Source organism: Typopeltis vanoorti, chromosome 17 (assembly GCF_054136105.1).
Source record: "Typopeltis vanoorti isolate ZY-2024b chromosome 17, IOZ_Tvanoo_1.0, whole genome shotgun sequence".
In the NCBI taxonomy this organism is placed as follows: domain Eukaryota; kingdom Metazoa; phylum Arthropoda; class Arachnida; order Uropygi; family Thelyphonidae; genus Typopeltis; species Typopeltis vanoorti.
This window is the reverse complement of record NC_143565.1, coordinates 114,565,001-114,578,389: the sequence shown is the minus strand read 5'-3', so window position 1 is coordinate 114,578,389 and position 13,389 is coordinate 114,565,001. Positions and strand designations below refer to the sequence as shown.

General features: G+C 34.0%; 1 protein-coding gene across 10 annotated transcripts in view; it reads left to right on the top strand.

Annotated features, from left to right (window-relative positions):
* Positions 1-13,389, top strand: part of rdgA (retinal degeneration A) — a 168,662-nt gene that overhangs the window by 74,101 nt on the left and 81,172 nt on the right. For 9 of the 10 annotated variants that reach the window (XM_090407092.1, XM_090407089.1, XM_090407094.1 and 6 more), the window contains 6 exons: positions 88-156; positions 3,030-3,098; positions 3,224-3,376; positions 6,879-6,950; positions 9,189-9,376; positions 10,099-10,273. In XM_090407092.1, coding sequence (XP_090263218.1) covers positions 88-156; positions 3,030-3,098; positions 3,224-3,376; positions 6,879-6,950; positions 9,189-9,376; positions 10,099-10,273 — 726 coding nt within the window. The remainder of the gene's footprint in view (positions 1-87; positions 157-3,029; positions 3,099-3,223; positions 3,377-6,878; positions 6,951-9,188; positions 9,377-10,098; positions 10,274-13,389) is intronic. The other variant, XM_090407090.1, reaches the window with a different exon arrangement.

Here is a 13,389-nt window from a genome sequence, read left to right as displayed (position 1 = left end):
TTACTTAATGTTTAATTACTTTTTCTGTTTAAATATATTGTGTAAAAAGCTAATGTCTTATTTATCCCCTCCCCTCTTATCCCTTAGCAAACTGTGATCAGTCACCACTGGGTCCACAGAAGGAATCAAAAAGGAAAATGTCAGCACTGTAGCAAGGTAAGAAAAAATCATGGTATCACTATTGTCTCCTAAACATAATTTATGATTTTTAAAATGCTACAGAGTGATTCTTTATTCGTTCATAGGTGTATAATAAGTCCTGCTCTGGCTGAATAAATTTTATGAACGTTAAGTATTTTGGATCAATCAATTTAATTGAGACCTTTTTTAAGTGTAAAAATTTGGTAGGACTATTCGATAAGACAAAGCTTTATTACGCATTGATAAAGTATTCAAAATATATATCAGAAACAGCTCGACATTCATAATTAAGGGGATACAAATCCCTTGTTGTTCAACTGCCAGTAAGCAAAACTCTAAGATCGAGAACTACGAATCTATGAGTTTCATATATACCGAAAAAAACTATCGGCGAATTCAAGTGTAAATGACCACTTGGTAGTACAACACCAAGGCAACTCGAAGCAAAGGTGGAGCAAGCTCCCTCACTATCCTTGATATTTTCTCATAATGTAAAAAAGGTTGAAACCGGTCTGGGTAGTGACCTCTCCTCATAATGTAATTACATTATTACATCCCTAGGGGCTGTGTTTTTACATTATGAGAAAATATCAAGGATAGTCAGGGAGCTTGCTCCACCTTTGCTTCGAGTTGCCTTGGTGTGGCACTACCAAGTGGTCATTTACACTTGGATTCGCCGATAGTTTTTTCGGTATATATGAAACTCATGGATTCGTAGTTCTCGATCTTAGAGTTTTGCTTACTGGCAGTTGAACAACAAGGGATTTGTATCCCCTTATTATTATTAAGGATGCCAGAAAAATAGCCGTTTGGCTTTCAATTCAAGCTCTAGATTCAGTTGTTTGATAATTGATGCACCATCCAGGAATATCTAAGATGTGGAGTTTTTTATGCTTGTTCACATATTATGTAGGGTTTTAAACATCATCTTAAGATCATAAAAATGGATATATGAAGATATTTCTTCAAATATTAATTTGGAATTAACAGATTTTTTTTTCAGTAAATTTCCCTTCGACATTAACCAAGGGAAATTTAGTGGCAAACATGGAAGTACAGAAGATGCTTATAAGTGTTCAGAGTAATGTCTAACAAATGTTTTAAGTTCGTCAGTGGATGAAAAATGAAAGGTGTAAATTATCTTTTGCCTCCAGAAGAAATCCACAGAGGTTATGATGGAGGATGTGCTAAAGAATTCTCCAGTTAAGATTCAAAAATGACCACACATTTTAAGTAGAAGATAGATCATCAAAACATCCAATCCCACGTTTTAACCTCCAGCAGAAAAACATATACTTCTTCATTATGCAGTAGTCCAGTCTACATATTTATTTAATAAATAACAATTTTTTTATTTAATTTAATTTTAATATTTCATTTTAGACACTGAAATGTTTATTTTTTTTTTAAAGATCTATTAAATACCACTTTTGTCAACAAATCCTCATTCTGGCTGCTAATACACATAAAAAATTCTACTTGTCAATCAGGATCTTCCTTGTTCAATACTCATTAAAATTCTGGGTAATGTGTACCCTTCTCAAGAAGTGCTTTATTTTTTTTATTGCGTATCACTAAACACGGCACTTTTACAAGCCACCTTTTAGCCTCCAATAAGGAGGGCATTGGCACATGCCAGTCGATGAAAATCGTCTACCATCTGCTTTTTATGAATATTTTTGTCTCGTAGGTTGGTGTTTTTTTCAGAGATGTGTGAAGACATGCGTCATCAGTTTCCCACTCGCTCTCATGATTACCTGCGTTTTTAAAATCAACATTTACGTATACGTCCGTTCGCAATACTTCAATCAGGGAATCCTTAAATTTTTGATATGTTCTTGACGTCTTCAGTTCAGTCTATTTTTTCGCGCCTTATTAAATTCATCTTGTCTTCGCGTGCGTAGAATAAAACCATCCTCTCCAAAATCGTGAGTCTAATATGCAGCGCACAATTCTAGCGGTTATTAATAAACTCTTAGTGAAAATATCACTTTGTAAAAAAAAAAAAATCGTTTGCATTAAGTAAAAAAAATTTAGACAATATTCAGTTTAACATTTTTAATCATGTCCTGTTGATATTTTCCTCCTCCTCCAGATTTGGGAACACAAGTTTTTCATTCGTATGGGGTCCTCCCAACCCCCGTCCCTCAGGACTAGGGTTCACAATCGTTGTCCAAGTCAAAAGGAAGCACCTAAAGTTCTCGTATACAGTATAATATTTAAAATGAAACCAGATGCAGTATAATATTTGAAGTGAAACCAAATTGTAATATTAATATTAAAACCAAAGTATAATATTTGAAGTGAAACCAAATATTATGAAAAGAATAAAATTGCACTCTTATAGTTTATTTAATGAAATATTGAATAGGTGTAGAAAGATTTTTTTCCAATATTTACCAATTATACTAGAAATTCCTGACAAAATAGATATTATATAATTTAAATAATAAACTTCCATGGAAGTGTTTATATTAATTTTTTTTTAAAGAGGCAAGTCATTTTAATTCACACTCCTATGATATAAATTCATCACTGTCATTTCTTCTGCCTAAGTTCTAAGGTCAAGTGTATGTAATTCTTATGTAATGCTTTTGGCATCACATAATAAAAAACTAACCTTTGCAAGATATTTGCTTTACCCTTTTATTCATTATTTGCGGCTCATGGCGATAAACTTCACGTGACTTTAAATAAAATAATCCGTACATTGTCGTAGAAGTAAGTTGCGATAGGAATTTTATCTTCTAGCAATGCCTACTAGTATCGACAGCAAATTTTTGATTAATGTTTCGAAATTCAAATAGTATTGCAACATCAGCATTATTGCTTCTTATTTTATCCATTTCGTTGAACATTTACTGATTCTCTTTATTTATCTTTTCCAGTCTTTCCAGAGCAAACTGCCTTTTGGTGGAAAGGTAGGGGCAATTTGCTTTTCCATCCCATTCGAAAAGGTAAACTTAAGGATAACGTATGCCAAATAAATAATTTAAATTATTTTTCGCCCCCTTAAGTTCTTTTTTTTTAGTTTTAATTTCCTAACTCCTGCATGTGTAATTGGATAATGTTCTCTTTACAGGAAATGGTAGCGATTAGTTGTTCCTGGTGCCACACTGCCTATCACAACAAAACCACTTGTTTTACTATGCAGCGCGTTGCAGAACCTTGTACACTTGGCAGTCATTGTAACGTTATTGTCCCGCCATCTTGGATTATCAAATTACCCCGCAAGGTAAGTTTCTATTAGCAAAATTTATGCCTCTAGTGTTGCTAGGTCATATTCGAAAGAAATAGTTCACATCATTCAGGTTAATGCAAGCAGAGAATAATGGAAATCTATTCTTTGTGCCCAAAATAGATAATAGGGTCATGGAGGGAAGTCGGGTGAATGGGAACTAAACCCTACATGGAAATTTCTACTTATAGGAAACTTGCGGAAATCATTTGCGTGTCACATCTGCAGGATTTAGTGAAGGTTTTCCAGGAAGAGGCGACTCTGATGTATGTTACATAAAGATCAAGTTTATTAACTTCTAAGCGTGGTATAATATGGAAATATACTTTTGACTTTTGTTGCTCATTTCCTCAAAGCTCTAAATTTAGGAATGGCATTATTTTGTAGTCTGGATTCACACAAAATGAATTCAAAATTTGTATTTGGAACTATCGTACATGTATTTCTGCGATCGCTTTTTATTGCGATATCCCTAGACTGATTTGTGTAGTTAGATTAAAGTGGTGATGTTACATCCTCAATGGATTCAAATATAGTCCTTATAAGGACTAGCTTAAAGGGGCAAAGCAAGAATGCTTTTCATCTTCCCCATTATCTGTTGAGGACAGTATAGGGATAAGGTGTTATTGAGCTATTAAAGCTCTGATCATGGCAAGAGGATAAAAGCAATAGCCGAGCCTCAGTTAGAACTTCATTGGCTACAGCATTGCCATCCATTACCCTCCAAGAGTATTTTAATCACCGCATCTCACAGTCGATCAATCTCTCTTCCTAATCCCCATTCAAACATATTATTATAAGAAAAAAAAAGGACTGGCTTAAAGGGGCGAAGCAAGAATGCTTTTCATATTCCCCGTTATCTGTAGAGGACAGTGTAGGGATAAGGTGTTATTGAGCTATTAATTAAAGCTCTGATCATGGCAGGAGGGTAACAGCAATAGAACTCAGAACTTCATTGGCTACAGCATTGCCACACATTCAAACATTGACAATTGACATTTATTCTTTAAGGGTGAAGCAAAATGCTTTTCATATTCCCCACTATCTGTCGTGGTTACAGTGAGGGTAAAATTTACGAGCAGTTTGCTCGCCCTGAATGGGCATGGAGATTATGTATCGCTATAGGAGGCTAATATAGTTTTTGGTCTTCTATATTTAAATATGTCCGTTGGCTCGTATGCTGCAGCTTGTTGAACCAAATCATTGGGATGTGTGGACGTCTTTAGAAAAAATTTGGAAGCTAAGGATTGTAGATAAGAGAGAATATATGTGTCTCTGTGGAGTTGGCTGTTTCTAACATACCACGGGGCGTTCAAAATCATTCTCAAGCACTTGTTCTGCACTCGCTGTATCTTAATAATGTTAGTATTAGAGGTGTGGCTCCAGGCTGGAGAGGCATAAGTGATTATAGGACGAATCGTCATCTGGTATAGCTGCAATTTGATTTTGTTGCTGAGTTTGCTATTTCTATTAATTAGCGGGTAGATCTGAGCTATGGCTTTAGATGGTTTTGCACATGCAGACTTGATATGTTGGTTAAAAGATAGCTTTTTGTCGAGAATCGCACCCAGGTAATTTGTTTCTTTCTGCCAGGGAATTTTAGTATTGAATAGTAACACATCTCCTGCAGGAGACATTGGCCTTTTTGAGAAGAGAACCACTGAGCTTTTCAGGGGGTTGACTTCCAATCTCCACTTGGAGAACCAACCCTCCGGCTTTAGAAGATTTTCTTGAAGCTTTCTGGTAACGAAGTGGGGACTGAGAGATCTGGTTAGTATTGCCGTATCGTCCGCATACAGTGCTAAAATGGAAGTCATCGGATTGTGTGGGATGTCTGGCATGTATACAGAAAACAGCAATGGAGCCAGTAGAGATCCCTGCGGCACTCCAGCAAAGATATGGCGCTGGGACGATACATTCAAACATGAAATCTATTATTAATTTGTGTAAAAATTTCATTTAAAATATTAAATGGTGTATTGTTAGTTTTTAAAGAAACTTCAAAATAGAGAAATATAACGCAATATTATTATTAAATTTAATATATTATACTTTCCGAAAATTTATTTTCATTTTTATTTCATTAACAATAAAATACATCTAAATAGGGACTTCATACTTCGTTAAATTGTTTCCCTCTCAAAAATGGATCAGAATATTCAGAATTATACCATGTAAGCAAAATTTCAGAAGGTTTAGAAATGATCAAAAAAAAAAGTCTAGTAATTTTTGGCAATAAATGCTCCTAGTTTCAGTCAAGCTGCATTGTGGAAGCATTCAGTATTAGTTATTTCAGTGAAAAATAAAACGAGGTAAATAAACAATTCATCATAAACAGACATTATTTAGTTCAAGATTTCTGTAAAGAATGGAAGCATAATTTTGTTAATTCCGCATACGTAATTTTTTAAAATATGTATGCGGAACTAAATTCCGCATACATATTTAAAAAAAGTTCAAAGAAAAGTTTACAATCGTGTAAATTTTTATTCACTTGCTAGATAGTTGCATGCATCGTGTAGCCTGATTATCATATTTTTTCCATTTCCACGTGTACACAAACTAACCCTTCCCTTTATTTCACTCATGGGATTTTAGCTTCGTTACAGGGAGCTTTATTTGGTGTACCTACTCCGCCTATAGAGAAAAGATTGCACACTTCATCATTAGATAAAATCTAGTAGCTCGGTGGCATTTCTGTGGGAATTTAATTCACTTAACGATTTTAAAAATCCATTCCAATTTCCATTCCAAATTTCACCACTAATAGGAATTTTTGTCATATTCCGCAAAATTTAATAATTTGCTGATATTCGAAGCAGAATTAAATGCAACTTGGAATAGTGCAATTTGTTAGTGAGGAAACATCATTATATTTTTATGGTGTATAAGTATATTTAACTATTTAGTAAAATTTTATTAAAAATATTTAAATCTAAAATAAAAATTTAAATTCTAATTTGTTTTAATTTATTTTTATTATTTTAAATAACTTAAAGTCTATATAATTACGGTTATATCAAATCTAAAAATAGGTCATCATGCGATTGTTTAAGATAATATATAGTAGTTGACTTGTACGTTCAATGGATTAGTGTAGCTTTGTGAATCCTGTATTATTTCGTTAAGGTATAGAGCATCTTAGCAAAAATAATTCGCGTGACTATATAACATTCATTAACAAATAAAACCAAAGCTGTTCCACTTCTCTAAATTGTGCACGATGACGTAGGACAACAGTATTCAGTAGGTCGCGTGCAACAAGCACATCAAGCGTTAGTATCGAACTGTTGTAGTTCACTTCAATGGACAGTTGACGTTGGTTACGAGATTATGGGTGAGAGTTCCAGAACATTAAGAGTACTTCTTTTTCAGGATTACTTTTTTTTAAAGAAAAAAAAACACATTAAGTACTTAATATCATCTTTTATGTTTAAAATCTTCCCGCTTTGTTCTATTTTTATTTCACCATTATTTTCTTCTGTTTCTTGTGAAATAGGGATCGTTCAAATCGTCGCTGAGGAGAACACCTAAAAGAAAGATTTCGTCGAAACGAAAGAATAAGAAAGAGGTAAGAATGTAGTCACAATTTTCTCGAGCCGCTTGACGAAGAAGGGTGGCTCCGGTTCTTTTAAGTTTAAACGAAAATTCATGGCTATAACACACAGTTTGTTACTGAAATGTAAATGAGTTAAAACCTATTATTATTATTTAAAAAAAAGCTTCTGCCAAATTTTAAATTTAGAATGGTTTTATTTATGAGAAAAATCCTATTAAGGATGTATTTTGATAATAAATTAGAAATTATTTTACCCCCCCCCCCCATAAGTTTTAGACGAAAAACAGCGCCATCTAAAATTCCTTTTTTAACACAAAATTGATTAATATGAAATGGGTTTCAAATAGATCAGTTGTTTAGATTGGAATATGTGCATTCATCTTTAGTGACAATAAAGACATACATTTTTGAAGTAGACTTCCTCTCGTTTTTTTTTTTTTTTTCTTCTTCTTTGGAAGGGGGTATGTTTGTTTAAATTGGCAATTAACATTTAGTCTACGGTCTCGCTAGAGGAGTTAATTATTTTTTGCTATAATTTTAACACTTCAAATGGCTGTCGTTTCCTATGGATCATTTCTCTTTTTTTTTAATGTTTTCCTTTACAATGTAATATTGGCAGATGTCCGGATCTGTCGTTCTGATTAAGATTTTGTTTTCAATTTTTAGAAAAGCACTTTACCATTTCAGGAACAAATCACTGTTTGTTATTTGAATCGTATCATTCAAGAAACTTCTCATCCCATCCAGTTTCGCTAAAATTTTTATGTTTCGTCGTAGATAATTATCACTTATTTTTACGACGTACGCATCAAGCACTTCGTCAATAAAAGCGCCCTATCCAATGTATAGCAGCTTTATGTACAGAATTTAAATAAATAAGAATATTACTACTTTAATATTCGGTTAACTTAAATACAGTACTTAAAATAATATTCATTCTTATCCAACATTATCAATGGGCATTAAACTAACTGGATGAAACCTATTTAGAAATCAACAAGGTAATAAAAAATAATTCCAATGTTTATTACTACTAATTATAAATTAGACTGCATGATAATAATACGTAATACTACTATTCAGAGTCAAATAAACTTGCATTTGTCAGAATAATATTCCTGCCAATATAAGTTCAATAGAGAAGGGAAAAATTCATATAACTATTCTTATCATATGAATATAATAAAAAAGGATATTGGCTCATTTGAACATATACGGTGAGTCTTTTGAACAAGTATTTTTTTAAACTGTGCTTATCTTCTGACTCGAATGAAGATTAGAAAGATTGAATGTATACTGGTTAGTTAAGTCTTCTGTTCTTGATACTGGGATGTCGAAAAAGAAAAGGAAAATTTTCTTCAGTTAACGATTTAAACTGAATATGTGTTTCCTTTTTCTGGACAAGAAGCTAGATCAGCCTTGGTTGAAGACAAATGGCGAAAACATGACTTGGAAATCGTAGCTTGGAGCACTGCGATATTTATCGTGGATCGGTAAAAATCGTAACATTTCTTGGGTTTTAGTGCTGGGCACTGAGAAGCCATTTGGAGCTGCTGTTTTGCATATGTAAATAGCATTGCAGGTGATAGTAAAAAGGAATATTTTCGTAGTAGCTACGAAGATATTCCTTTTTAATTTGTATGCTATTGTTTTTAATTCGATGTTGCGGACCAGGGATGGTTTAAGTCTGTTAGAAACAAGAAGTTATGATTTTTTTCTCTCTTAGAGATATAAATAAAGTTTCTTTAAGTTTAATTTGGATACCTTGATTTTTTTTCGTTGAAAGTGTTTTAGTTTCTTGTCATGAGACGTGTACGCATGTAAACAAACTAATTATAGAGAGTTACTGTTTAGTTGACGAGGAAGCCAGGAGTTTAATATAACGACTTTTTTCCCGGTGCATTAAAAATTAAAGTTATCATTAGCATTGAAGGTATGCCTACTATAACATGATTTTTAATCTTTCCTACAAGTTTATCAGAGACTATTTTAAACATTTCTGTCGCGGTGGTTTAAACAACGAGAGGGACACGTGTAAGAGATTTACGCAAGCTTTTGAGGAAGGGTGCATGCTTCTGTCGGAAAGGTCAACATGTAGCAAATGTTTCATTGTATATTGACTGATAATAGTACGAAGAAGTTAACTCGAAGTCAGTTACTCATTCCCTTCAGAGAAATCCTGCCTTTTGTAATTCTATTTAATGCGCTACTTAAAAATATAATAGGTTATAATTTTGTTTTTCTCCGTAGGGTGATAGCGAACAGGTCCAAAAAACATTTATCATCAAGCCCATTCCTTCAACCACATCGAAACCCGTTCTTGTCTTCATCAACCCTAAGAGTGGAGGAAACCAGGGATTAAAACTCATGCAAAAATTCCAATGGTTGCTTAATCCCCGGCAAGTATTCGACCTTAGTCAAGGAGGACCTCTAGCTGGGTAAGCAATACACATCCTCGTTCAGTAAGTGCAGCTCTAAGAGTGTTGCAATAACATTTAACATGACAATTATTGATTCGCGAACATCCTTCCAGTTCATCTAATTGCTTACTGTTTTTTCTTAATGCAAGTTTTGCGTACCCATTACATCACTGACAAGACTAATGCACGAAACTTGTACGATGACGTCAAAGTTGTCAATGTCGCTTTCATTTTTTCGGCGATACGTGGAACGTGCTTTGGATATCTGATGTCATTGTCAGCAAATAATAGCCGCTTCTCCCAATAAGTATGAGAGGAGGCGACAAACAACAGTTATGACAGACGTGTATCGCCATTCACATGTAGTGATCGTTGACTTAATGTAGTCCTCTGGCGGTAATCTATTTCGATTAGCCTTCAAAAGTACATATTTATAAAATGTAAATTTGAAGTGATTTCTACACGTGCCACTAGAGGGCAGTAAATTTACTTGAATTTTATCTAGTAAACAATTATATTTTGTTTATCATGATTTCGTATGAAGTGATTGTTTATTTAGTACAAAGCATGAACATTAAATATTTAATGTAATTTGTAATTTTTCAATATATTATTATTATTTTATTTTAAATGAATAACTTTGAGTATAGGAACACTGCATCACTATTTATTGAAATTCTTTAAGTTTGACTGGTATTCACCCATTTCAGTGCTTATATTATGCATTTCCCCCTTCGTAGGTTAACACTATATAAGAAAGTTCCCAATCTCCGTATTCTCGCCTGTGGGGGTGATGGGACAGTTGGCTGGGTACTATCCGTCCTTGATGAGATCGAAATTTTCCCTCCTCCTCCTGTAGCAGTTCTTCCCTTAGGTACCGGCAATGATTTAGCAAGGTCTTTAGGCTGGGGTGGGGTAAGTATTATTTGATAAGTTTTTCTCTTACTTCCAAGTTGAATTTATCACAGCCATTGTCATTCAGAATGTTTTCTGCGTAAAGGTTATGCACATGCGCAGTTTATCTACCATCAGAGCTTTTGCGATTGGGCCTAGCGTACAGTTAGCCTTAAAAATATAAATGATTTTATTTTTTGAAGGTTGGAAATATAAATGAATAAACTATATAATTAACATTATTAAACAAACATACTGCTTTTTTTAGAATAAATTTTTATCACTCAGGGAAGACTAGTTTTTTAAATGCAGGTTGCAAGAACATTCTGTTTTCAATGCTAATACTTATACCAACACTATCGTGTTTTGTTGGCATAGCTAATAAAATAGCTTCCAACAGAATAAAATTCATTCTGTTGTCAGTGATCCAATAGCTATACCAGTCAACAAAAATGTTGGCTGGTATAGATATTGAGATTGGCATGGCTCAAAACTATTTCACAAGTTCGGTTTCATGTATAATGTATTATCTTGGAAAACGGAGTTATCAGGAAATGAGTCAGCAGTGCTGTTCAGCATTAGAACATTCTCATGGCCTTGAGCAACCATGATTCCATCTGCAATTGCAATCAGCCTGTATTATTTCCACTTATGTAACCCAACTGTGACAGGCGTTGGTTACTTGATTGAGAAAGATATACCATTAAAATCTCTATTTTTCACGAAAGCTGAAGGGTGCTGTTATCCCCTCAGCGTAAATGTTCTTTCATTACTAAACTCCAGTATGTAATCCTGACCTGTCTAGTTAAGGTACTCTTCTGCTTAACTGATCCTATTCTTTGTTTGCTCTTCAGATAAAAACAGTTTTAACCTAACCAAGTTTTGTGATTTCCGTGACAAAATTGCGCTTTTACGAACACTATTAAATTATTGTGCTCCACTCATATTCCACAGCTGAGATCTCAGATGTGGAATATGAGTGGAATGATGGAATGATGCTACTGAGATCTCAGTAGCATCATTCCATCATCTCTTGGTCGATTCGATCTTCACTGTGTTTCTTATATTTATTTCGTGTAAACAAAGACGATGCATTTTCTTGCATGTTTGTCAACTGATCCTTACAGAGATCAGGAGTGGGTTAGTGCTGTTCCAGTCTCATAAAATTGCCTTTCATTTTAACATGAATTGCTTTCCCCGAACTATTTTACTTACATTGGAAGAAACAGACTTAAAACATCTTGATTAGAGATACGATTGTTGCATTAATATGTTTATATTAATATTTTGTAAATCTTAAGAAATACAGATGCGATCATATATTATTCAATAAAGTAAATGATTTGAAGTTTTAAGCCGATGTGTAGCTCAAATATTTTCTTGCTGACTGTAAGACAACTTCCGAGACAGATGGTATCTATTTCATGGGGTAAATAAAGGGAACACCAGCACAGTAGATTCTAGACAACTATATTACTTTTTATTTGGTATGTTTTTTTTTTTTTTGTTTTAATCCTAATATCGTTTTATTTAAGATTATAAATACATTACTTGAAATGTCAGTAAATGTATAAATTCTAAACAACACTTTAATATATATATATAATATACATAATCAGATTTATTTTCGATTGTATTAGTAATACTGTAGATAATTTAAAGTGTAATAATTTATACACCATAATGTTTCTTACTTGATTGCAATACATATAACTACCACAAATTTTGTTCTCTGTTTAGACAATCGACCGTGAGATGCGGTGATTGATTCATCCAATACCCTTGGAGGGTAATGGATGGCAATGCTGTAGCCAATGAAGTTCTAACTGAGGCTCGGTTATTGCTGTTACCCTCCTGCCATGATCAGAGCTTTAATTGCTCAATAACACCTTATCCCTACACTGTCCTCTACAGATAACGGGGAATATGAAAAGCATTCTTGCTTCGCCTCTTTAAGCCAGTCCTTATAAGGATATAAGGATATTAGTTCTCTGTTTAAGGACCTTGGGAAAAAAAAAGTTCTTTCTAGGACTCCCAGGGTAACAAATGGCAATGCTGTAGCCAATGAAGTTTTAACTGAGGCTTGGCTATTGCCGTTACCCAGCCATGACCAGAGCTTTTAGCTCAATAACACTCATTCCACACAGATTCTCTTCATTCAGATGACGGGATAAAGAGTCAAGGACTCAGTCCATCGTCCAGTTCTTTTTAGAACTGTTTATGTTTAAATACAAATTTTACAAATTTTGTTTTGTATTTAATAAAATTTCGTTCATTTCTGTAAAAATTACGTTTGTTTCGGAATATATATTTTTGTTTGCAGTGTTGTAAGCTATAAATAATTTTGTGAATGAAACAATGTGTGAAAGAGTTCTCTTTTTATGTATAGCTAAATTGATACTCAACTGCGTTGATTTCCGTTCCTTTTGAATTCAAGTTATTAAGTCAAAATTCACCTTAATTTCAAGGAAACAAATCAAGAATGAATGTAATCAATAGTGTTAATCTCCAGTTTGAGTGGGTATGCTTCTTACAAATTAATTACTACACACACACACACACACACACACACACCCTAAGTCCAAAAAGAAACCGAACTTTTCGACAATAGAATAAACTAGTGTCGCCACCTGTTATCTTTTTTTGTTGTAGAAAGTGGCAACCTTCATTAGTGTTGTGTCAACTGTTTATGACATTTGTTTCATTAGAAGCCGAGTTATAGTGACTGTGTTTTGACGAACGGTCGGTCGTCACGATATTGATGCCGTACACGACGAATTCTCGCTATCAATCGCTTCAAAACTTCGAGATAAAACTCACCACTGACCTTTTGCCCAACCGGAATGAATTCTTTATAGATAATGCTCGTGGAATCGTAGAAACAAATCAGCATTGTCTTTACTTTTGACTTCTCCAAGCACTTTTTTTCGGATGCCCCTCTTCTCATGGTCTCCGCTCTGGCGCTTTGTTTCGGGCTCATACTCAGGACACCACGTTTTGTCACCAGTAACGATCGTTTCAAAGAAGTTTGAGTCCTTACGAACGGTTTTAATGAGGTCCTTGCAGTGTTCAATTTGATATATTTTTTGGCGTCGGTCAACTTGTGGGGAACAAATCGCGAATTCAATTTACGAAGG